A 26,170-nucleotide genomic window follows, 5' to 3' on the forward strand; every position below is an offset into this window, starting at 1 on the left:
TGCAACTCTTAACTGACAGGATCATATTGACGATATTTCTCAGTATTTTTACAGTTGAAAGGAACTATTGGGGGTTACGGCTGGAAGTTGAAACGTAGATTTTTCGGCTATCTCAGATTAAGACTGAGCTGTCGACAACCAAGAGACAGATCATATATTCGCAACTCGGTAAAAATATTCTCTTGAGACCAAACTGTATTAAGGCCCAAGTAAAAATGAAGCAAATGCCAAAAGTGAAAAAGCAGTTAAAATCGACAAATCGTAAAAATAAGAACACACAGCTGTTTTACTTGCAAAATAATGAGACTATGTGTTTTTATTTTATTTTATTTGTTGATTTAATCGGCAAAAAATGACATTTGCTCCATGTTTACTTGGGCCTTGAAGATTCATCACATTTTTCGCGTTAAAAATCTAAAAAGCCATGAGCAATGATCCAATTGTAATAAAAATCAGGCTTTGATACAATTCGATTGTGTCTCCCAACACCCACAAACTATACAAACATTGTCAACATAATCATAAAACACGTTAAAAAAGTTGTATACAGCCAATAACCGCTTTTTTAAATCATTCATCATCACTGCTCAAAACGGCCAATGATTGGATCTTTATCCATCAAGATGGCCTACCATCAAAAAAAAAACGCAAACTGTCATTAGCCTTAGTAGGTTGAGATGCCAATGACTCTCTCGTGCTCATTCGTTGGAAACCCAAAGGGCCTATCCTCGGGCCACGGCACGCTAACAAAACTCATAAATAGGCCAATGTCTGCTTGAAAATCGAAAATGGGTAAAACATTTAATCTCATATTTTTTTCCACCGTTTTGGCAGTTTTCATAATAATATCTTTTATTAACGTAATGAAATAGTAAAATGCCATCAACGAGCTAGATATCGTACAGATGTATTTAAATACAGAGAAATACAAATTAAAAATGAAGTGATCAATATTCATATCAAATTTTCTCTGATTGAATGATCTTAGGATCGGCCCTTTTAAATTTTTACGCGAGACTTATTCATCTGTTAGGAGAAACGACACTTGTTCTCAATGGCTTCGCGGACCCCATGGAAACTCTTCAAGGCCCCCATGGGGTCCGCGGACCACCGGTTGAGAAACCCTGATCTAGAAGAACCGGTTGAGTGATTTCATGAGCAAATTTTAGGAGAATATCTCGAATTAATTTCTGAAGGAACTTTGTAAAACTGCCTGGAGGAATCAGCGTTAGAGTGAAGAATTTTCTGAAGAAATTCTTAATATTTGTGTCTTTAACAATCCATTTGATAAAGCTGAAAGAAGTTTCAGAGGCATTTTCGGAAGAGTTTCTGTGCCCTCGAGTACAAAGTAGTACCCATTTATCTTTTTCTTTATTGATTTTCACGCATCATGATGCGAGAATTCCCATTATTTCTCTTTCAAGTTATTACAGATAGTCTACGCCCTATGACATTTCTTTCCAAAGACAGCCATTGGCTTCGAACCAGCATAGTTGAATCATTCCCTGACGGGTTTTATTGGTTTTGTTGAAACATACAATTCGTAGTTTAGATTATTGGATATATCCCTATGTGACTGTCTACAATTGTTGTGTCGTGTGTAGTAGGACTTGCCTGATTTCTTGCTCCGAAGCTTGCTGCCGATTAGTTCTAATGAAGCTTCGACTTAGGATTCAATAGCCCTGTGATATCGAATTGGAACGGCACTAACTGAACTGAAACAGCTGACAAGGAGATGAAGGATTTAATGACACAGAGCAAATGTTCAAAAACTGGATTGGATTTTTTTGGGGAAATGTTCCGTTCTTGCTCTGAAGATTGTTTTTCGATTGGCACTGCCTCTAACATGACTATTTTTAGATTTACGCCTTTGTTAAAAAAGAAAACGACTTGCTACTTATCGCTATAAGCAAACTCCACGCTCTCGTCCGTCCTGCCTCGTTCCGATGTGTGAATTGGATTTTCCCTTCCGGTACTGATTATGTTATGTTAGCAATTAGGAGTAAAATATGTTTTTTTCTTTAAACAATACAATAGGTTATCTCATCAAGTGCACGCTCGAAAAGGAAAGAAAAAACTGAAACCCTATCAGTATAAGACGACTAAGGGGAATCGAGGATCTATCCCGTCATCTGATCGTCGTCCTTTTTCTCGGTTTTGGCCGCCGGAGTGCCGTTCTCTTCCTTGCTGGCGGCGGCGGCGGTTGTTTCGGCGGTGCTTTCCGAGGAGGTGGACGACGACTTGCTCTTATCGGAATCGGTGCTCTTTTTGTGGGCATTTTCCAGTGCTTTGACGAACTGCTCCAAATCACCGCTGTTGGCCGCGGCCACGGCTTCTGCGTTCAGTTGGAACTGTGACACAACCGGTCCCAATTGGCCCGACTGCAGGGCGTTGGAAAACATGGACAGGGCTTGCTGGAACTGGGGCGAGGACAGGGTTTCCTTCAATTGCTGCTTCTTGTTCTCATCGCCTTCGATGTTGGGTAAATGTTCCACCAGGGCGTCCACCTTCTCCTGATCGGTCATCACCGAGGACAGGGATTCCGTATTGACAGCGGTGGAGAGGTCAACGTTCCGTCTCTGACCGGCCCCGGCCGCAGCAGGGCTCATTCCGGCCAGATAGTTCTGCAAATCCGACAGTAGGACACGGTTTCCGGTGCTGGTGCTGCTTCCACCGTTGGTACCATCCCCGGCGCCGGTTGTGACCGGTGTGGCGGCCGCGGTTCCACTCGACTTGGACGAATCGGAAGCCTGCTTACGGGGAGCGCGGGGAGTCGAAGGCGAATTGGAGGTGGCTGTCGGAGTCGTGACCGCAGTGCCGCTTCCCGCATTGCTCGACGACAAAGTGCTACGGCTCGAGGGGGTTGTGGTGCTGGTCCGGCTGCTAGAATTATCCGAAGAAGAACGACTATATTCAAACGAAAACGGCAATTAAACATCAAAATGAATAGAAATCAAAAGTAAATTAGGCCATATTAGGGCTGGTAGCGAAAAGTGATGACTAAGGTCGGATTCACAAATGTAGAGCTTTTTTTCTCAGAATACTTCTTTGATACAGTAGATATATGTAGAGTAGTGTGCGGTCTTTTGATTCTATTGCATACTCCTGTGGGATGAGCAACAAATCAGGATTAATCGAGTCCGGTTTCGCGTTGTGCGAGTGCGAAAAGATATTCGTGTTTAGTCGAGGATGGATTACTAACTGGTGAGCTGCCCTATTGAAATAATAAGATTTGTTCGGAAAAAGTAGGAAAAACACAGCAAGTCAAATTGTCCCATAATGAAAAGTAACCGCATATCAGTCCCACTACAGATTTCCGCAAAGTGTAACACAAAAATGAACCGTGTTTTGAACATCTTGATATTTTCCTCAGAAAGATATAGTAGCGAAAAGCAAACTGTGAAAGTTTCATTAAGATTTGTACATGTTCCAATCCCCTCTGATTTTTTTGAATATTCGTATGGAAAACGAGTTTGGAAACTTCACACCCCATTTTCTCAATGCCTACTTTTTACAGATGGGACTGACTTGCGATTCACGGCAGTATGGACCAATGCACGAGTTCACTCGTTGACGTTTGAGCGGTGCCGTGTTATTTACGTGACCATGGTAACTAGTGAAGACGGCACCGCTCAAATGTCAAATTAGTGAACTCGTGCAAAGGTCCATAGTAATACACACATACCTTTCTTTTTTCTTAATTACTAAAAACAACATTTGAATAGTTTGACATTATAAATGTTGATCTAATTTTTTAAACTTCTGCCAATATTTTTTCATTATAACAATCATCTCCCAAGCTTTCCCTGGCCACGATCACAGGGTTTGACGGTGCCAAAGTAGAAGGTGCACCATAATAATACCCGTCTGTGAAACATATCACCTTCCCAATACTTTGGCACACCTCTAACGGTTCATGATTTATCATGAAACGGCTGCATTCAGGCGGAGGATCTGTTAATATGTTTCGGCATATTATCAGGTCCTCTTCGAACGGAGGGACCGCCAGGGCTCATTAGTTACTTATAAACCAGTGCTGGTTATTGATGGTTCAGTTCGTTTACCACGAGCTGTAGCATCCTTTGTACTAATCAGTAATGGTTGTTAAGTTTCGAAGCTAACGTGTGATCAATCGTTTTATAATGCAACATAAGAATGGGTGTTTGGTGGAATTGCGCGTAACACTTGTTGTTATTAAGGTGATTATAGAACTGAGCCACACCTTGGATTTTCAAGAGCACAAGACTTGAGAACCGAACAGCGCTCCGTGTAGAAAATTTATCCCATTGGTCACCACCAGCAAGCAACAAATTTGATTGATTTTTAACGCGAACTGATGTCGGATTCTCCAGTCTTGTGCTCTTGAGAATTCGAGGTTTGGCTTTGTTTTATAATCACCTTAAATTTAGTGATTGTGTTGGTGCTAATGGTGTGTTTATAATAAAATCTATGGTGATGAAAATTTGAAAATGAAATTGGAAGTGATTCTGATAGTTTTGTTAGAAATATAATAATGATGATGTATAATGATGTGAACTCCACTAATTTAATAAAGGCCATAATACATTTTGCAATCATTTCTCTGAATATAAACATTATTGCCTAGTTCTTCAAACATGCATGATAAAAGTGTTAATAATGACAGCGAGTGCAGAAAAATGGATCGAAGTGATTTTGTTTTACTGTAACTTTGTTGATAGTGCTAAATTGTAGTTTGAATAGTAATGACTCTACAGCAACAAAAATGATGAAACATTTAAATTTAATATCTTTTAATTACTTAGTAATGCTAACAGATGGTAAATGCTAAAAACAATGAATTTATATGAAAATGGTGTGATGTGAAAAGTGATATAATGGAAAGTATATCTGAAGTGTATTACGAAAGTTGATGAGTGATAATCGGTGATATACGTGATAGTGTCGAAAATAAAAGTGACGATAGTGAGTGATGAAATGAAATGGGGAATGAGGACCTTTTAATAAAACTATTTCGTTCTTCACTTTAACCACTCTAGTAGCATATCAGGCCTTATCATAGTTTGATAGTAGTCTAAAGTACTAGACTGCAAAACTACGGTAAGGGCTGATTGCTGCTAGGGTACACAGTGACCATTTGAGCAACATTGCTTAGGAACGTCTGTGTGATGAACGCAATAGAGGCTTATAAAAGCAAATGCTGGGAGAAGGAGCTTAGGGCAGATTAAGAGTGCCAGTACTACCCCTATCGCTACCGACAAAAAAAAAAAAAAAAAAAAAAAAAACAATCATCTCCCAAGCTTTGAAGAAGCAAATCTTGAGTTTTAGTGAACCAATGAAGCTGAAAATTTAATGGCTTGTGCACTATCCATAGAAGCATAACTGTCCCATGTGGATTTTCGGACACACTTTTTTCATCGCAATATCTATGTTTTAATATATACAAGGTCGAAGCTTGTTTGTGGGCTACGTAGCCGTGCGGTTAGTGTCACCGAGGCATTTAGCCGCATCGTGCTAAGGAGTGTGGGTTCGATTCCCGCCTCAGGCCGAAAACTTTTCGAGAGGAATGTTTTCTGACTGTGCCACTGGGCGTTGCATGCTAGTCCGTTGTCTAGTGTGGTGCTTCCTTCAAAGGGCAAATAGCCCACTGGAAGCATTAACGTGTAGTGTCTTTTTCTTTTGTTATCGTATATCGAACTCAAATTAAGGAACTGAGTTTAGTCAACTTTGTGGGTACCTGGCCATTCGTCCATCGCTAGAAATGAAAAAAGCCCTTAATCAGCATCATAGATGCGTACATGCATTATAATAGCACTACAAATGGTTACACACTTTATAACAGCACTTCCGCTGCATAGAAACCCTATTACTGCATCATTAATGCTTCTAAGCCTGATGCATACAGGCACTAAATAAGCACTATATTGGCTTTATATTCGCATACAGGGCATGTTTAAATACCATCCAGTGTTTTGACAGATATACCACGTGCTTTGTGTTTGCATATAGTGGTAAGAGGGAGTCAAACATAAATCTTCTCACTACTACAATTGCAAGTTTTATGACGGGGAAAAGTGATGGTTTAAATTAGTCACTTTTCTTTCCAATAATATTCATCTTATGTGGCCGTAGGAGCAAAGGTGCAGGACTTCAACAACTCAACAATACGGGTGTCGCAGGTCCGAGACACAAAATGAGGAATTTCATCATCATAAAACGAGGATCAAAATGTAGCAATAACAGGTCCTCAAAAAGATGAAAACCACCAAAATGTATGTCTGATACGGAGAAGTACTATCTGTATCATTTCATTACATTTTTTGCATGCTATTCGAGGTTTCCGTTTTCATTCATTCATTTATTTACCTCGTGTACCAGTTGCTTGGCCGCATACGCGAAAGCTCTCTGGCTGCCCTAAAAACCTGGCGAAAATAACTGACGTTTCTCACGTGGTCAGCATTGTGGTGCAGAGAAGCACGGTTATATATTTGCACTATAATGACACGCTATTTCGCCTTTTCTGGCATCATAATAGCATTATATGCGTATATAAAACTGACATGCCACAAATGACTACCCTATATGCGCATATAACGCTGTTACCGTGCCGCATTATCGTGCTTACTGGTTACTTGGGTATATAGCTATATAGCATAGACTGACTGCACACTCAATCTAATCAGTAAAAAATACTGGGTTTTTGCACTACCGAAAAAGTCAGTAAACTAAGAAAATTTGCTAAAAATCGAAAACAGGAATTTTTATTTGAAATTTTGCGGTGGGCTATATTTTAATACCTATTACCAATGAAAAACCTGGCGATATTTACCATTCAATCATGACGATAATTTACATTTTACTGACTCTTTCGGTAGTTCAAAAACCCAGTAAAATTTTACCGACCCCAGTAATCTAATCTGAGTGTGTGTACATGTCAATGGTTGCTACTCCGTGATTGATCGGAACAGGTAAGAATTACACTACGATCCAAATGAATAAGGGATGGGAGTTTCCGCTTACTCTCGAAGTGCAATTTTAGCAGATCTAATCTGCCGTGAATCGCAAGTCAGTCCCATCTGCATTTTCGTCGAAATTGAGTTGAGGTCAGTTTTTAACATATCTTCCAATGCTCTTTCAGCTGCACTAATGAGATAGTATAATTTGTTCGGAAAAATTGATAAAAAACGCAGCAGGTCAAATTGTCCCATACTGAAAAGTAACCGCATATCAGTCCCACTACAGATTTCGCACCCCGTAACATAAAAATGAACCGTTTTTTGATCATCTTTATATTTTTCTCGGAAAGATATTGTAGTAAAAAGCAAATTGTGAAAATTTCATTATGATTTGAACATGTTCCAATCCTCTGGATTTTGACGTTGGATAACGTCTTACGGCAACATACTGGGGTACAATTTCGAAAAACGAAAAATCGCTCGCGTCACGAAAAGTGGTTAGATTTTGACTGTTAATAACATGCTAACGCCCGGATAGATTTTTAAGATTCTTGCACCAATCGATTGGAAATCTTTCTACGAATCTACTCCAATAATGAAAACTATAGATTTTCATGAGTAAACTATTGAAAAATTGGTAAACATCGAGACATGTCTTATTTTTCATAGAAAAGCACATTTTTCTTGCTGTTATAAGGTTTTGACGTTTTGAAGTTTACATGTACCGTAATATCGGGTGAAATTGATCGTTTTTCATGGTTTTTCTTGTCTGTTTTCAATAATGTTTAAAATGCCAAACAACTGAATGCAGGAAAACAAGTACGACGGTCAGCCTCTTTGTCTCATGTGCCAAAATTTTCTAACATATGTTTTTAGTGCTAGAAATCATCCCTTAAATAAAAATCGGGGAATCCCATTTCGGGGTGAAATTGATCACTTGTCAATGCGATTATTGTTATTTTTTGAAACGACTCTACATAATGAATATGAGCTCCCTGCATCCGAATATGGTTGCTAAATTCTTAGTAATACAATATTTAAAGAAATAATCATTTCTTAAGTACATCCCTGATATCTAACAGAAATTTAATTATTTCAACCTCAAAGCTCATACTAGTTGGTACGAATTTAAAAGATGAAATCGGGCTCGGGGATATATCTCAAGCATCCTTACAAACTTAACTTATTTGAATAATCCCGTTGTCGTCGTCGCTACCTACATGTAAATGCATGTTAGAGCGATCAGAGTATCAACTTGTCAAACAAAGAGCTAAAACTAACCAGCAACAGCTTTGTTGATGTTTTGATTTGGTAAGAAATTGTCGATCGAATCGAAATACGCACACAGAGAAGACTGCAAAAATGCTACCGCCGCCCGACCCGAGCGACGTGAACCTAGTTAAAACTTTGTTTGCCGTTTATCTCCGTTGAAAACTAATCATCCAAAATTATAATTTATAAATAAATAAATTAATTAATCAATTAATAGTAATAGATGAAATGTCTCTGATTGTATCTCTTTTACGTCGAATGTATGAAAAGGGCCGTTCTGTTTGAAATTGTGCTTCAATTCAATTTAAGCGCGTTCTCCACGGATATGACGAGTCAGCTGGATGTCCTTCGGCATGATGCTGGCACGCTTGGCGTGGATCGCGCAGAGGTTGGTATCCTCAAACAAACCGATCAGTTAGGCCACTCGCTGCAGGACCATGACGGCCGAGCTCTGGAATCGCAGATTTGCCTCTACATTTCCCTGATACCACGACGAAGCAGAAGAAGTTCTTCATGATGCGGAACTTCTTCCAGTATCAAAAGGAGATCATGCCAATAATCGTGACTGGCAACTTTAACATCGATTTGAGCAAAGAGGAGAACATGGAGTTCGCGGACTTCATGGAGAAGTACCTCAAACTGGCTTCGGAACCCACTAAAGCAACCAATCTTAGTGGACCATGCGTGGAGCTAAGGTTCAGCCGGAATATTTGTTTGGGGAGCAAGGTTACCGCTCATGCTTATTCTTCCATCGACCGATTCTATCGGTCTATCGGAACCAACCAAATAATAACACGCAATGTCCATAATAGGTCAGAATTGATATGCCACAAAAAGAACGAAAATTGATTTTTATCAATAGAAATCTTTCATAAGTTCGTGACGGTCTCAAGCCAGGAAATAAAAGAATCTAACGTTATCCAACATCAACTTGGCGGTTGTATCTTGGAAACAACCTCTTACTTTTTTTTAATATTCGTATGAAAAATCAGAGGGGGTTGTGTACAAAACACGACCGCATGTCGTTAACTACGCCAAGTGATTTTTTGCATTTGAATTTTAGTCGATTTTCATAGTTGCAGCCTTCTTTTAGTTCAAACTCTAACATAATATCGTGACGGTCCCAACATTTTAGATTTTTAATGGATTATTGACTTCGGCAAAAAATGCAACAGATGGCGTTAGTGAGCAGAAGTCTTGAGCATTTTAAATGTATGAGGATTTTTATGAAAATTAGATTTTATACTCAACAAACGATTTATCATGAAAAATATTTGGTACAGGTTGTAGGTAATAATGTTGGCGATCTCCGAGACCAAATATTTTTCGCGAAAACTACGAAATTTTTTAAATATTTGGAAAAATATTGAAATCTCCATACATTTTTAATGACCGAAAACTCCTGCTTTGACATTTCATGCTCTTGCATTTTTATATACATGGGATCCATTTCCTGATGAATATACATGGATTGTTGTTAGCCCAAGTGTCAGAACACGCGATTGTTTGTTTTTTTCGGCTGACTCAGGAATGTTTGTTGTTTCATTCTGAACACTAACTTCCTCCGAAGTAGTTTTTTTTTCTCAACGTGCCTGAAAATGCAACCAACCCAATATATTGCCGTAAGACGTAGTTAACGTCAAAACCCAGACAACCAAAATGTACGTATAACGAAATCACCTGGAGGCTCTATATGTGCAAAATTTCACTTATAAGATGTTGCGAAACGGCCTTCTACGTACAAAAGTGGAGGCGATATGCGTGCATATATTATGTGATGAATAATAACATACAATGCGAGTGTATAAATATTCTACCGAACTAACCTGCAATATTATGCGACTTAGCTTATGATAACAAATGATGATTTGACAGCTGCTACGGATTGATCCGATTTACTTGGTACGTGTGTACGGGACGAAACAAAATGTACAAATGAACTCAGAAAAGAAGTGTTTTATGCGAGGAAACTCATCAATCTGACGAGTTTATCCATGGTGTTTAGCGAGTTTGATGTAATAAGTATGAATAAACGAGTTGTAACGTGAACTTTCATGCGATTTCTGGTTGTCTGGGAAGAAGAATGCGCGAAGAAGCAGAAATAGGTCTGCTTTTATAGTGCACTAGCCAACCCAAAGGAATCGTGGAAGACAATATGAATGAGTTTGGTTGGGTAAGAAAGGGTTCGACATTTTCCAAATTTTCGACAGTCTATCGTCAAAAATCAAAAGTTTTCTCCATTTGAGTAAAATGTTGTATAAATTTCCGACCGATTGGTGGGAAAATATTGAAAATCTACCGATAAATGGCTGAGTCACAGACAAACAGACGTAACACTTAGAACAAATCTCCATCAAAATCATAGTCACGAGGACATGTACGCCCAATGCTAAAATCGATGTGTTTGGCCGACTGACCAACAGATGGCGGTAGTGTGTAAACGTCAAACACGAACAAAAACGATGCAAGCGCTGCGGGTGGTGGATTGACCACCAACCATATTTTTGAATCGTTAAAAATGTGACAATGATGAGAGTGTGACGTCTGTTTGTCTGTGGCTGAGTTATTAGTATTTAAAATCTTACATAATTTCGTGACGGTCGCAACATTTTAGATTTTCAATTGACACCCAGTATATTGCCGTAAGACGCAGTTAACGTCAAAACAAATTTGGAAACTTCACAGCCCATTTTCTCAATGCCTACTTTTTACAGATGGGACTGACTTGCGATTCACGGCAGTAATATTGTTCATCAATAACGGCGCCGGCCAAGTCCTTACAGTTAGATGGGATGGGGAAGGAATGTTAGGGTGTAATGATTGTGGCTTCTAGAGACCGAGAATACCTCTGCATCTCCACAATCACCACGGGATTGTCGAGGCAGATTTCTTGTGTGAACAAGTTACAACAGGGACGTTCCAAAGTGCTAAAAGTTTACACTTTTATGGTGAAAATCATAGTGTCCAGCCATAGAGGACACATTTCAGTGCACACCGTTTTTGGTACGTAATGTAATCCATCATAAAAATGAATGGTAACGATTTATTGTTGTTCTCATGTAAGTTTTTACTTAAAATAATGTGAATTTTTATACTGTACAAAAATTAACGGTAAAACTAATGTAGATTTCATTTTTATGATGGATTACATTACGTACCAAAAACGGTTTGCACTGAAATGTGTCCTCTATGGCTGGACACTATGATTTTCACCATAAAAGTTTACACCAAACCTACAGAAAGGCCAAGGGGTGCTTCGTATGTCAGCACACGCCTTGAGGGTTCAATCTTTGCATGATGTACAGCGTATGGAGCATATTAGCGAGATCATAGGTCAGTTCCATAAACTCCTTCTTGATCAGCGCCATAGATCGATTCGCCATATCAGTCTATGTTTCATTAGCGGTTCAGATGAAAATGTCTTCGGGAATTCAACGCGTTTACAGTTCTTCACAATTTCTCTTACGTACAGTCAACTCTCCCTTACTCGATCTCCGTATCTCAATATCTAGCTAGAGAACCATAGTAAACTTGGTGTTCATTGCTACCTCGATGGTCCCTTGAATCGCATATTTGCACTGGTTTAGTATTTTGTAACACGATATCTCCTTAACTCGATGGTCCCTTCATTATCGAGTTATGGAGAGATGACTGTACATCATATCTTGTTGCATTATGTTTACAGCACTTTATAAGGCCTCCACCCAAGTAACAAATTCACAGCAATTATTCGAGTAGATTTATTAACGTTTTAAGACAGTTACGTGAATGCTATGATAGCTAGAGGCGACATTTAACGTTGCTAGAAGATGATATTTTGTAAGTCAGCTCTTGGTTGTTTTCAAAACCTTTTAGAGACAAACTATAAAGTTAAATTTTTGTGGCTACAAAACCAGCTTTATTGCAGCATAGAATACCTCATTTAAACTGCTAGTGGTGGCTGAGTAACACTTATTTGTGACGGCTATGATAAAAGATTGATATAATACGCCTTGTTGCCATAAAAGCTGCTTTTAAATTGATTGATTTGCACTTTAATCTTAATAACTTACCTTATTTATACCTCTCAAATCGATATTTGGGCTCTTCAGATGCATAACGAATGCATTGCAATGCATTGCGAACACTTATTCCCGACGAAATAACGACGAACTAATGCCCGTTTTCATTTTTTTTTGCGTATATTCTTCATAATAGCATACCCAAACTGCAAACTTTGTTGAATGCTGCTTGGTTGTCATAAAAAGCGAAAAAAAAAAGCTGAATCATCTTCAATCAGCATTTGTTGAAGCAATTTTACATCTGCAAATGCCGAATCATAACAGTGTGCCCTTATCTGTGTATTTATGATGACAAAACAGTATTTGTTGATGACAATCTATCAATTATGGTTCCGCCATATTAATTTCACTCAGGTTGCCACAATTTCACTTTTTAAATAATATTATCTCAATGAATTCGTTCATCAGATGCTATGGTGTGATGATTAAACTAATTGAATATAATTTAAAGTACAATTACTGCCCAATCAAACCAAGAAATGTTCAATTCTTCACCTGGCGGTTTATTTTAGCAAATACTAAATAACTAGAAATATGCCTCTTTCAGAGGGGGGCACAGGCAAATTTACTTGATTTCTCATCACATTTCACAGTAAATCTCACTCGGCACTAAAGATTTGGGCACTATATTCAAATAAATCACTTCTGTTGGTAATCATAGTAATCGACGAAAAACTAACACAACCCTTACAACTACTTTTTCTTATTATTCGTTCTCTGACTCTCAACCAATAAGGAAGTCAATAAAGCTCATTAGTCGTTAACCCTCAAGTTATTTTTATTACAAAAGGTTATGGGCGACTCACGTAAAGAAGCGGTTTATGGAATTCCGCAGTTTACTGGCACCGGCTATGAGAATTGGAAATTCCGGGTTGAGAAGTATTTGAAGTCCGTCGGTCTGTTGGAAGTCCTCAGCAAGGAAGCCCCAACAACTGCAGCAGAATTGGCGAAGTTCAATGAACAGGACTGCAAGGCAACGAATCTAATCATCGCATTTCTTCACGACGACATGCTGGACCTAATCCGGGAGAAAGATACAGCAAAAGATATTTGGAGCACTCTCGAAAACGTATATGCCAAGAAGTCAGTATCGTCCCAAACACTGGTCAGGAAGCAACTCGCGAAGCTGAAGATGTCTGAAGGAACGTCTGTTAGGGAGCATCTCAAGATCTTTGATGATTTGATCCGACAGTTGAAATCTGCCGGAGCGAAACTAGACGAATGTGACTTGGTTTCCCAGTTATTTGTCACGCTTCCTGAATCGTATGATCCGCTAGTAACCGCATTGGAGAATTTCGGTGATGGCAAGTTAACGTTGGACCTAGTACGTGAACGTCTCTTGGCTGAGGAATTGAAGAAAAGCGATCGAATGATGGATACTCACGAGGAGAAACCTGCAGCGTTCTCTGGTAATAAACAGAAGATACGAAGGTTTACTGGTGTGGTAGTTAGATATAAAGCTGAGTATGCCATGCTATCAAAAATATGAGGATTATCATTTAATCTGCCAATTGCACAAGTACCACATTGGCGACGAGCAAGAACCCAAGAGCAGCGGATAAACCAGTCGGAAGTTGGATCAGAATAAATCTCAAGGCATCTATAAAGGGTAACTATAAACGTCTGATTTTCCGAAAGATAGCATCTTATCGGATCAGACTCGAGGGAAAAAGAAAAGTCTCGCCTCAATTGAGGGAGATGCCTTAGCGGTGGATGAAAATCCAACCGGAGAAGGCAAGAAAGTCTCGCCTCAAAGGAGGGAGACGCCTTAACGGAGGATGAAAATCCTACCGAAGAAGGCAAGCATATCTCGCCTCAATGGAGGGAGATGCCTGAAGGGCGGATGAAAATCCATCAGGAAAAGGCAAAAATGGACTCAAGGAACGTAGAAGAAAATTTGAAAATTTGACCGCACCATCAAAGAGGTAGAAAACCAGATATAAATTCGGTAAAATACTAAAATCACTAAGGTGAGCAAATACCTTTAAACTCTTAAACTTTGCTCACCTTAGTGATTTTAGTATTTTATTTTTTTTTTTGCAAAAAGTGAAGTGTTAAAGTTCATTTGTAGTTTTAAACGTACTCTAATAATCCCTCCCAAAGTTTAAAATAAAAAAGTGTAGTATAAATTCGGGTTTCTATGATTATACGCACGTTACGTTGAATATCGTTGAATATGAATACGTTGAAAATCGCTGAAAAAATAATCAATGTCATACAAGATCATCTCTCGTTAAGTAAAAGGAGATGTGGTAGTTAGATATAAAGCTGAGTATGCCATGCTATCAAAAATATGAGGATTATCATTTAATCTGTCAATTGCACAAGTACCACAACTGGTAATTGCAACCGTTGCCACAAGAAAGGACACATGGCTAAAGATTGTCGAGTGAAGATTCAAGCTGAAGCCAATGTAGCCAGTGGAGGTAAAGCTGTGGCCTTCATGGTCGGTCGGAATGTTTCAACAGAAGCTGTTCGAAGAAAAGTTGTGTTCAAACTTGATTCGGGAGCCAGTGATCACCTCGTCAATGAAAAGAATTGCTTCAAGAAACTCGTGAAATTAGGTCAGCCGATTGTAATTAACGTTGCGAAAGAAAATTAATCAATTCAAGCTTGGCATAAAGGTAGCATCACTGGAGTCAACAGCTTGGGAGTTCAAGTTACCATGATGTGCTGTACGTACCAGATCTGAGAGCAAACCTTCTTTCTGTGAAGAAACTAGCTAGAGCGGATATCAAGGTAACATTTGGAAGAACAGCGGCGAAATTGGAATATGAAGCTGAAGTGATTGCTGTCTGTCCAATACGAGGCGATTTCTATGAGCTAGATGTCTACTATGAACAAACATCCGTGTACGCTTGTCAAGTGGAAGACACAAATCTCTGGCACCGTAGACTGGGGCATCTGGGAAGCGCAAATTTGAAGACCCTGGCAGGTATGGTAATTGGGATGCCGAAACAAGCTGAAGATATAGCCTTCTGTGAACCTTGCATATTTGCCAAACAATGCCGAGAGCCGTTCAAAGGTACACGTGTACGAGCAGCAAGACCGTTGGAACTCATCCATTCAGATGTTTGCGGCCCAATAACACCGGCTGCATGGGATGGTTCGCGATATGTTGTCTCTTTTATAGATGACTATTCGCATTTTGCTGTAGTATACGTGCTGAAAAAGAAATCTGAAGTTTTCGAAAAATTTAGAAACTATGAAGCAATGGCGACAGCTGCAACAGGGTTGAAAATATCAAAAATGACGGTAGACCAAGGTCGTGAGTATTGTTCAAAGCTTCAAGAAGAATTTTATGCGTTCAAGGGAATTCAAGTGGAACCAACGGTAGCCTATACTCCACAACAAAACGGGGTCTCGGAAAGATTCAACAGAACAATAATCGAGAAGGTCCGTGCCATGTTGACGGAGTCTCATGTACCAAGATACCTGTGGAATGAAGCTGTTCTGTCCGCGACATATTTATTGAATAGAAGCCCAACCAGTGCCTTAAAGGACCAGGTTACTCCGGTGGAATTATGGACAAGTCAGAAGCCCAATATATCGAAGTTGCGAGTATTTGGAAGTAAAGCGTTCGCCTGGATTCCGTCTCAGCTGAGGAAGAAATTAGATTCCAAAAGTAGAATGGCAATAATGATCGGATATGCACCAAGTGGTTACCGGTTGTGGGATATCGAGAGAAGGCAACTGTTTATCGCAAGAGATGTCAAGTTTAATGAAAACTGTTTTTCGTTCGCTGAAATACAAGATGTCCAGTCGGCAGTTCCATTGGTTTTCGTACCTTACGATCTTAAAGTCAATTCAGAAGCTAATGAAAATCGTGTTCTCCAATGTATCGAACAAGAGGGGGAAGATCAAACTGGTGACGTCGAACCTGTTCAAGAAAATGAGATACCTTTAGAAATTGAAAGCAGCATCACACCAGCGCTCCCTTCGCATTTAGAACACGGTTCCAATCATGATGAAGAATCCGTGAGGCGTAGCGAACGGGAGCGCAGACCTCCGTGTAAGTGGACAGACTATCTTGTTGGGAGAATCTTTACTGCTGTGCAATATTTTTTTTTTTTTTTTTTTATCTAGTTCATTTATTTGAGGCTCAATCGCGTTTAACGCTTTACGGAGCCGAAATCCCTTTTTTTGTATTATTTACAAATAATTCACTTTTTCATACCAAAATTAGTATGGGATGGAGCCAGGGTACTCGTGGCAACTCGAGGTTAATGGTCACAATTTTTGGAAGGAAGGACATGGTGAGGATTGGGTTTAGGGTTTTCTGCAGCTCATCCGGGAGGTATATCGTGGTAACTCGTGGTAACGTGTAATGGCGTTGGTACCAATTTCTTGCCGGTATTCGTCTGCCGGATGGCCAGGATCCTCAATCCAACATGAAGGGGACAAAACACAGAGAAAAAAAAAAACTGGAGAAGAGAGCACAAGAGAATTAAACTTTTATACAGGACAAGCGAAGAAAATCGTAAATTGCGACCATATAAATGAGATCGCGAGTGCCCAACACATCTCTAACAGGAACATAGGGTTGTCTACCTCGGGCCGCAAGGGTATCCAAAAGTTGCGCTCTGGAGGCGTCCATATCCGGGCATTTCCAAACTACGTGATCGATGTCATCATAACCATAACCACACCTATTACAAATATTGCTCAGCGCGAGGTTAATCCTGTGCAAATGTGCATCTAGCGAGTAATGGTTGGACATAAGTCTTGACATCACGCGAATGAAATCTCGACTTAGATCCAAACCTTTCCACCACGCTCGCAAGGAAACTCTAGGAATTATGGAATGTAACCACCGTCCCAGTTGGCCATTCAGCCAATCGCTTTGCCAACCGTGAAGAGAACTTTGACGTACTAAATGAAACAATTCATCGTGTGAAATTCTTCTATCATATATCTCACCTTCCTCAGCGCCCACCTTTGCGAGAGAGTCCGCCTTCTCATTGCCATAAATTAAGCAATGTGAGGGGACCCATACAAAGGTAATCTTATATGATCTTTCGACCAGTGCACACATCTGCTCTCTTATTTTTGTAAGAAAGTAAGATGCATGCTTTACAGGTTTCATCGATCGGAGTGCCTCAATAGAACTGAGGCTATCCGAGAAGATGAAGAAGTGGTCTGTGGGCATGTTTGAGATCATCCCCAAAGCGAAGTTGATTGCTGCCAGCTCAGCAACGTAAACCGTGCAAGGTTCCTGAAGTTTTCGGAAGGCGGAAGAGTTTTCATTGAAGACACCGAAGCCAGTGGATCCATTGATACGGGACCCGTCTGTGAAATATCTCCTGTAGGAATCGACATTTTGGTACTTTGCGTTAAAAATACGTGGAATAGTTAAACATCGAAGTTGATCTGGAATTCCATGAACAGCTTGTTTCATGGTCAGATCGTATTCAACAGAGGAACTGTCATTGGTGAAGCGTACACGTGGAGGTTTATAACATGAAAGACTTATGTCAGATGACATGTAGTAGAGATAAACTCTCATGAATTTTGACTGAGTATTCAGTTTGAGCAATTCTTCGAAGTTTTCAATGACGAGTGTGTTGCTCACTCCACACTTAATAAGTATTCTTAGCGAGAGCTCCCAGAATCGGTTCTGTAGCGGTAAAACCCCTGCCAGTACCTCCAGGCTCGCATTATGTGTTGAGTGCATACACCCTAAGGCGATACGCAAGCAACGATATTGAATTCGTTCCAATTTGATAAGGTGGCAGTTTGCTGCTGAGAGAAAACAGAAAGAGCCATACTCTAGAACAGAGAGAATGGTTGTTTTATAGAGTTTTATGAGGTCTTCCGGATGAGCACCCCACCATGTTCCGGTAATTGTTCGTAAGAAATTGATCCTTTGTTGGCATTTTTCCATTAAATACCTAATATGGGTTTGCCAAGTGCCTTTAGAATCAAACCAGACCCCAAGGTATTTTGAAGTCAAAGACTGGTCGATGTCTGTTCCCAAAAGCTTAAGCTTTAGTTGGGCTGGATTCCGCTTCCTTGAAAATACAACCAGTTGAGTTTTTTGCGGCGCAAACTCGATCCCTAAATTTCTAGCCCAAGTGGATAGATTATCAAGGGAATTTTGCAATGGTCTTTGCAAGATTTCCGCTCGTGGGCCCTTCATAGAGACCACAGCATCATCTGCAAGTTGTCTAAGCGTGCATCTGCTGTGCAATATTCTTCAGATAACAACTTGTTGCCTGATCCACCTGAGACGTTTCGAGATGTATCTGGCCGCCCCGATGAGGAACAATGGATGAAAGCGATTCAAGAAGAATTGATGTCACTCCGTAAGAACAACGTTTGGAAATTTGTGAAATGTCCCACTAACGTTACTCCGTTGAAGTCGAAGTGGATCTTTCGTGTAAAAGAGGATGCAAATGGAAACCCCGTTCGTTATAAAGCCCGCTTAGTTGCAAAAGGATTTCTACAGCAGGCTGGCATTGATTATGGAGAAACTTATGCACCAGTCGCGAAATTGGCTACCATCCGTACGGTGTTGGCAGTTGCGGTTTATAGGAAAATGCACATCCACCAGCTTGATGTAAAAACAGCGTTTCTATATGGTGACCTGAAAGAAGACGTATATCTAGCAGTTCCTGACGGTGTGTTAGCCAATTCAAATGTAGTCTGCAAGTTGGAGAAGTCATTATATGGATTAAAACAAAGCCCAAGATGCTGGAATGAAAAACTGAATGAAATACTAATCAAAAATGGGTTCACTCGATCAAGACATGACTATTGCCTCTACACTAGAAGCATAAGCAATCGAAGAATTTACGTAATTATATATGTTGACGATTTGTTGTTGGTAGCAAACGATCTTTTGCAAATTGATGAAATCAAGAAAATTTTATCGCAGAAATTTGAAATGTCGGACTGTGGTGAAATCAAACATTTTCTCGGAATCAAGATATCTTACAAGAGAGAAGACCGCACTATGGAGTTATCGCAAGTAGCAGGAATCAATCGAGTGCTGGAGAAATTTGGACTGAAGGATTGCAATCCCGTCAAGAATCCAATTGAGAAGGATACTACTCTGGTAACTGAATCAAGAGATTGTCCTGGTCATCCATATCGCGAACTGTTGGGAAGTTTAATGTACTTGATGCTTTGCGTAAGACCTGACATTTGTTATGCAGTTGGTTACCTGGGCAGATTCCAGCAGAAACCACAAGACGTACATTGGCAGATGCTAAAAAGAATTGTTCGTTATTTGAAGGGAACAAAAGCTCTAGTACTCAAATTCAAGCCAAGAAACAATGAAGTTCCATTAACAGGTTACGCTGATGCTGATTGGGCGTTGGATAAAACAGATCGAAAATCTGTAAGCGGTTACGGTTCTGTAGTGTCCTGGAGCAGCAAAAAGCAGCAGACCGTTGCAACATCATCGAGTGAAGCTGAGTATATAGCTTTAAGTGCTGCTACATCTGAAGGCCTGTGGCTGAAGGGAATTTTGGAAGATTTAAAGGAGATCGATGAAAAAGATTCGTTTGTTATTTTTGAAGACAATCAAGGTTGTATAGCAATATCCAAGAATACCGAGTGCAAACGTGTCAAGCATATAGACATTAAGCACCATTTTATTAGAGATCATATAAACAACGGTACACTGAAGGTTGAACCTATTGGGACCACCGATCAATTAGCAGATATCTTCACTAAAGGTTTGGATGCTGGACGCTTCAAGATTCCGAGGTCCCGTTTAGGATTGGCCGATTAAGAGGGGGTGTTGGTAATCATAGTAATCGACGAAAAACTGACACAACCCTTACAACTACTTTTTCTTATTATTCGTTCTCTGACTCTCAACCAATAAGGAAGTCAATAAAGCTCATTAGTCGTTAACCCTCAAGTTATTTTTATTACAAAAACTTCAAATAAAAAGCACTAAGAAATAAACTATCACAGCCATGTTTTCAATCTTATTTTCTTTTTCAAGATAAAGCGACATTCATCTAGAACAGGTGGCCTCAAAATAGCTACCATAAATGCTATTTTGCTTTATTCATGTGACATAACTATACACTTCATAGCCTCTTTCAGAGTGGGCCAACTAGTCACGTTCTAATCTACAAGAGGTTTTGGGGGATGCGATGAAGACAACAGTGCCTTGACCATGGTTTTATGGGCTTTTATTTATAGCACCCTGGAAGTAATTCGTAAAACTAAAATTGTTACTTGGGCAAGGACCGAAAGTTTTGTTTTATGCTTTATTTTTGTTGCTGTTTGTTTTTTGTACCCTACATCAATTAAAAAAGCGAAATATAAATAATATCCCAGTTATTAGGTTAAGATTTTCACTGTCCGGTCATAAAGGACAAGAGGTGTCCGGCCATAGAGGACTTGCAATGGTTAACAAAAAGGGTTGCTTTTCTTTGAATTTCTACATTTTCTAATAAATTTTGCATTGCGATTGATGCAAAACTTACTGGAGTCAACGTACGTAGACAAGTCAGCTTATATTATAAGAAAAATTTGTGGCTACACTTATATGAAACTTTATCGTTGCACATTTTTTGGTAGATGGTATCAGAGTGAAACTTTTAACAGCTACTGTTTGTTTACGTTTGGACATGAAAACGTCATAGTTTGTATACACTGCAAAAATGGGTTTTGGTATAATCCTGGAATACTAAAATCCTAATATAATTATTCGTTTTTGGAAAATTCCAACGGTCTTGAGCGAAACTTCTCCAGTTGCCCCGAACGTTTAGGGTCGCCAGGTCCTCTTCCACTGAATATTATTTTCGCAATTCTTTCTTCCGACATTCGCACTAAGTGACCAGCCCACTGAAGTCTGCCGTATTTTACACGATTGATAATATTTGCATCTTTGTACACTTGATACAACTCGTGATTCATGCGTCTGCGCCACACACCATTTTCGAGTTTCCCACCGAGTATTGTCCGCAGCACTTTACGCTCGAAAACACCGAGAACCTTGCGGTCTGACTCTTTCAACGTCCACGCTTCGTGCCCGTAGAGAGCCACCGGAAGAATCAATGTTTTATACAGGGCGAATTTTGTTTCCGTTTGTAAGCTGCGGGATCTAAGCTGGTTACGAAGTCCGTGAAAAACCCTATTCGCAGCCGTAACACGTCTTTTCACTTCGCGGGAAACGTCGTTGTCACATGTCACAAGTGTTCCAAGATAAACAAATTCTTCAACAACTTCAAACACTACCTCAGCACCTACACCACCATGCCTGACTCTATCTCTACCTGCAACCATGTACTTCGTTTTGGTAGAATTAATGGTCAGGCCTATCCTCGCTGTCTCCCTCTTCAGAGGCAGGAAGCCCTCTTCCACTGACCTGCGGTCGATTCCAATTAGGTCTATATCGTCCGCAAAGCCAAGGAGCATGTACGACCTTGTGATAATAGTGCCATTTCTTTGCACGCCAGATCTCCTAATAGCACCCTCGAGTGCAATGTTGAACAGTAAATTCGAAAGTGCGTCTCCCTGCTTCAATCCGTCTAATGTCACGAACGAGGTTGACACCTCGTCTGCGATCCGAACACTTGATTTCGAACCATCCAGCGTAGCACGTATCAGCCTAATTAGTTTCGCCGGAAAACCATTTTCAGACATTATCTTCCAAAGCTCATTTCTTTTCACTGAGTAGTACGCCGCCTTGAAACAGATGGTGAGTCTGCAAGTTATACTCCCGGAATTTGTCTAGGATCATTCGCAAGCTGAACATCTGGTCCGTTGTCGAAAGGCCCTCACGAAAACCAGCTTGGTATTCATCGACGAAGGACTCTTCGAGCGGTCTCAGTCTGTTAAACAGGATGCGCGACAGAATTTTGTACGCTGAATTCAGCAGGGTAATTCCTCTGTAATTGGCACACTCCAGTCTGTGCCCTTTCTTGTAGATAGGGCAGATGAGGCCATCCAACCAGCCGGTGGGCAATACTTCGTCCTCCCATACTTTCAGCAGTACTCGGTGGATCGACTGGTAAAGCTGCTCGCTTCCGTGCTTGAGAAGCTTGACCGGGATCTCGTCCTTCCCAGCAGCCTTGCAGTTCTTCAGCTCGCTGATAGCCTTTTTAACCTCTCCTATGGTTGGTGGGTTCACACCTTGATCGTCATCATCTATGTTCATCCTGTTCCTCGCTACATTTCCATTCTCACCGTTCAACAATTGCTGAAAGTACTCCTTCCACCTGACAGCCACCGCCGTTTTATCGGTCAGCAAATTCCTACTCGATCATTGCACATGGCGGGCACTGGTACGGTATTGTGCCGCGCACCATTGACCGTTGCATAGAATCTCCGCAGGACTTCCCCCTATACGAATGCGAAAATAACAACTTTGGCAAAGAAAGCACTCAATTAATGATTGTAATTGTAATCTTACGATAACCAGCTTTAACATTTTTTATCGGATCAAGAAAGTCTTGATTGTGGAAGTGCTCATTGAACACTAAGCTAAGAAGCTTAGGCTTTGTCCCAGTGAGGACGTTATGCCAAGGAGAAGATCTAGATCAAATATTGATCGCAGTGGTTATGTGACCAGTCATTCAAACGTGTCGCGCTACCAGCCCTGTCGTATGACCCAAAATAAAAACTTCCCCCGGAAACTCACCTCATCGACCCGAGCAAGCTGCTCAGTCCTCCCATCTGTCCGACACCGCCGAACAACTGCATCAGCTGCTGCTGGGACATGTTCTGCATAATGTACTGCAGGTCCCCATTGTCGCTTCCATTTCCGCCGCGTCCCGATCCACCTCCCAAACTGTTCGACGACGGCGGATTGTTGATCACTTCGTTGATCCGGCGGCACCACTCCTCATCCTTGTCCGTCTTCGGTTCCTGCATCCAGAAGAACAGCCGACGGCTCGAACTCTTGAACTTCAACAGGAACACCCGCCCATTCTTCACGTTCTCGATCTTCTTGAACTCGCAATCGTCCGGAAACACAATCAGATCGTCCTCCACGTTTCCCGTCGTGCGATCCTTCCAGCAGAAGTGGATCAAGCCGTCGTCGGCCTGATACACGTAAACCAGCCCCTTCCGGTTGTCCGGGTGGACCATCTTGTTGACCAGATTCATCCTTCCGGCACGGAACTCCACCAGATGGCGATTGCCTCCGGAACTGCCCCCGAGGGCGCTGCTGCTACCGAAAATTGGCCCACTCATCTCTAAAACAGAAACATCAAATCAATTCACTTCATCAATAAAACACACAAACTCAATCACGTCTTATTTTCTCTCCGTCATCCTTGACCGAGACTAGGATTGGAAATATGGCTTACTCACCTTCACCTCGAATCTAGATCAATCCCCCAAAGCTTGGATTCCTTCTTTGATTGCAAAAACTTTAAGCGCACAAAGAGCACAATCGAATCCCGATCACGGTCACAGGAAATTAGAATGCTTTTCTAATGGTTGCCCAGTGGAATAATGTTCCTAAAAATCTGTCTGCGGTTTACGACGACGATGCTGCTGCACTTTCATTCATTCTCCTTTCCACACAAAACTTCAAAACTCATCGGGAGTGACAAGGGATCGTTCAAATATTACGTAACGCAACAGGGGGAGGGAGGGGGTCTAACATAGTGTTACGGTCCATACAAAAATTTAAAATTTTCCATACAAAAGCTGTTACGTGGGGGAGGGAGGGGGTCTAAAATTGGAAAATTTTGCGTTACGTAATATTTGAATGAACCCCAAGCCAAAAATCTTCTGGCCAGTAGATTTTCGTTTTCCGCTGAGGGGGGTTGGCAGCGCTGGAAAATAGGGTTGGGCTTCAAAATTGTTTAAGGTGAATATGAATCGAAGCCAAAGTTCAAATTTTCAAGTGCACAGATCTGGTGATCAATCGACTAAGTTTTCAGCTTAAACGGATGCTTGGTTCTCCAAATCCGAGCTTTTGAAAATTTGAACTTTGGCTTTGATTCATTTTTACCTTAAGGTAAATGGCCGGTACGCTATCATATGTACTGTTCAAAAGGATAGGGCTCATTCATTTATTTCATAAGGTGAAACAGTTTGGAATCAACTTCTAAGATTGCACTAAAACTTCAAAGGCACAAATCTCACGAAAAAAGCATCCAACAACAGTGCACTTTTTATTTTGGCTTTTGGCAGAAAGCTTAAAATAAGAAGATGAGAAACGTTTGCCAACTATTTCTCCAGTCTAGTTAGGGTTACCAGACGTACTCTTTTAAGAGTACATGTACTCTTTTTTACCTTAAAAATTTGTGTACTATTCTTTTTTACTAAACGGGTCAATTGTACTCTTTTCTAGATATCACTGACAACTGTTGAACAAATCAAAAAATCTTTTGAAAAAAAAAAACAAATTAAACTCTTTCCCATGGGAACAGCTAAAACAACATACAGCAAACAAATATTAGCTAAATCGAATTGATATAATTGGGTCCTAAAATGTTTAATGAATTCTTGTTTTTATTTAATAATACGAAAAAGCATGTTATTGCAACTACTTTAGCAAGTTTTTCAGCTCAAATAACGGCTATAACATTTTTAAACTTCAATTTTAAAAATGGTTTCGAATATGAACCTTGACACTTGTGATCTTGTTTGACATTCACTTTTTCGACAAAAATGCCACAGGGCATATAGTTTGAACACTGGGGTTGTTCCTATCTGACATTTCGGAAGGGACACGGAAAACAAAATATACCCAACATTTGAGTTTAAACCAAAAGGTGTGACAAAATCATAAAAATTTTTTTTTGTACTTAAACCAATGAAAATCAATTAAAAATTGAGTAAACATGTGTTTCTGCCCTAAACTTAAGCGTTTGGTACTAAAATTGAGACAGGGCTTTAGGACCCTATTGATTACAAAATTTTTATACGCTCAGTTATCTTGTTAAATATATAAAAAAGATAACGGTGAAACTATTCATAAACAAATATTATTGAAGTTATTTTGGACAATTTACAACAACTTATGTTCAAGATTTTAACTTCAAGCACTTTTTATAGAAACGTCGTCTTGGAGATTCAGTGGTTCAACAATACTGCAGGAATACAACTAAAATAAACGAATAAAACCAACCAAACTCAATCTTTTACAATGTTCTAACAATTCGATATTGGGCCGTATGAATAAAATGTAGTAAAGTTGAGTTTACTACATTCTCGGTAGTAAACGCTATATGTGGAACACGAGTGGAACATGTTTGTGTCATTTTCCTTTCTACACCTTTCGAACATACTACTAACAACGCATTGCTATGAATAAAGGTAGCATTTACTACAAAGCTACTGGTAGTTAGCTTCAGAGGTTGCTACAAATGCTTTGAGTTTTGATGAGTTTTGATATTTCGGAAGGTATTTTGAGTTTTGTTTAGGAATTCTGAGGTTACGAAAACATTCGCCCCGCCAATGCTGAGATTCCGAAAAGATTACCGGCAGTAGCAATTTGTAATATCCGTGGGAATTCTGGCATTACGATAATTATGTTATTTTCTATGAATTTTAGGATGTCGGTAGGAATTCAGATATTTATAATGTAATTCTGAATTTTACGTGTAAATTCTGACATCTCAGATTTCCTTTGGAATTCCGAAATTCCTGTAGGTACTTTGGGATTCCGATTAGGATGTCAGATTTTTTATGGTAATTCTGAAAGTTTAAATACCATTCTAGGAATATTGCGGAAATATTAGGTATCTGGTAAAAACTCTAGAATTGGGTCCTAAAATTTGTAATGAAATCTTGTTTTTATTTAATAACACGAAAAAGCATGTTACTGTAATTACTTTAGCAATTTTTCCCGCTCAAATAATGGCTGTATCATGTTTAAACATTAATTTAAAAATTTGGTCCACAAATGAAACTTGACACTTTTGATCATGTTTGACGTTCGCTTAGTCGACAAAAACACCACAGGGGTTTTAGTTCGAC

General features: G+C 40.0%; 1 protein-coding gene across 3 annotated transcripts; it reads right to left on the reverse strand.

The window, feature by feature from the left end:
- Window positions 1–1,492: 1,492 nt before the first annotated feature.
- LOC5577974 (proteasomal ubiquitin receptor ADRM1 homolog) lies at window positions 1,493–23,788 on the reverse strand. Of its 3 annotated transcripts, none has more exons than XM_021848915.1 (3): window positions 23,549–23,788; window positions 22,875–23,430; window positions 1,493–2,880 (listed from the first exon to the last, which is right to left on the reverse strand). In XM_021848915.1, the coding sequence occupies exons 2-3, from the start codon at window positions 23,426–23,428 to the stop codon at window positions 2,121–2,123; spliced, it is 1,314 nt and encodes a 437-aa protein (XP_021704607.1). In that variant the 5' UTR covers window positions 23,429–23,430; window positions 23,549–23,788; the 3' UTR covers window positions 1,493–2,120. The 3 variants fall into 3 exon arrangements, with proteins under 3 accessions (XP_021704607.1, XP_021704606.1, XP_021704605.1); XM_021848914.1 differs by having other exon boundaries at window positions 1,493–2,883; window positions 23,549–23,787; XM_021848913.1 differs by having other exon boundaries at window positions 1,493–2,907; window positions 23,549–23,787.
- Between the last annotated feature and the right edge of the window lie 2,382 nt (window positions 23,789–26,170).

Source organism: Aedes aegypti, chromosome 3 (genome assembly GCF_002204515.2).
Source record: "Aedes aegypti strain LVP_AGWG chromosome 3, AaegL5.0 Primary Assembly, whole genome shotgun sequence".
NCBI lineage: Eukaryota > Metazoa > Arthropoda > Insecta > Diptera > Culicidae > Aedes > Aedes aegypti.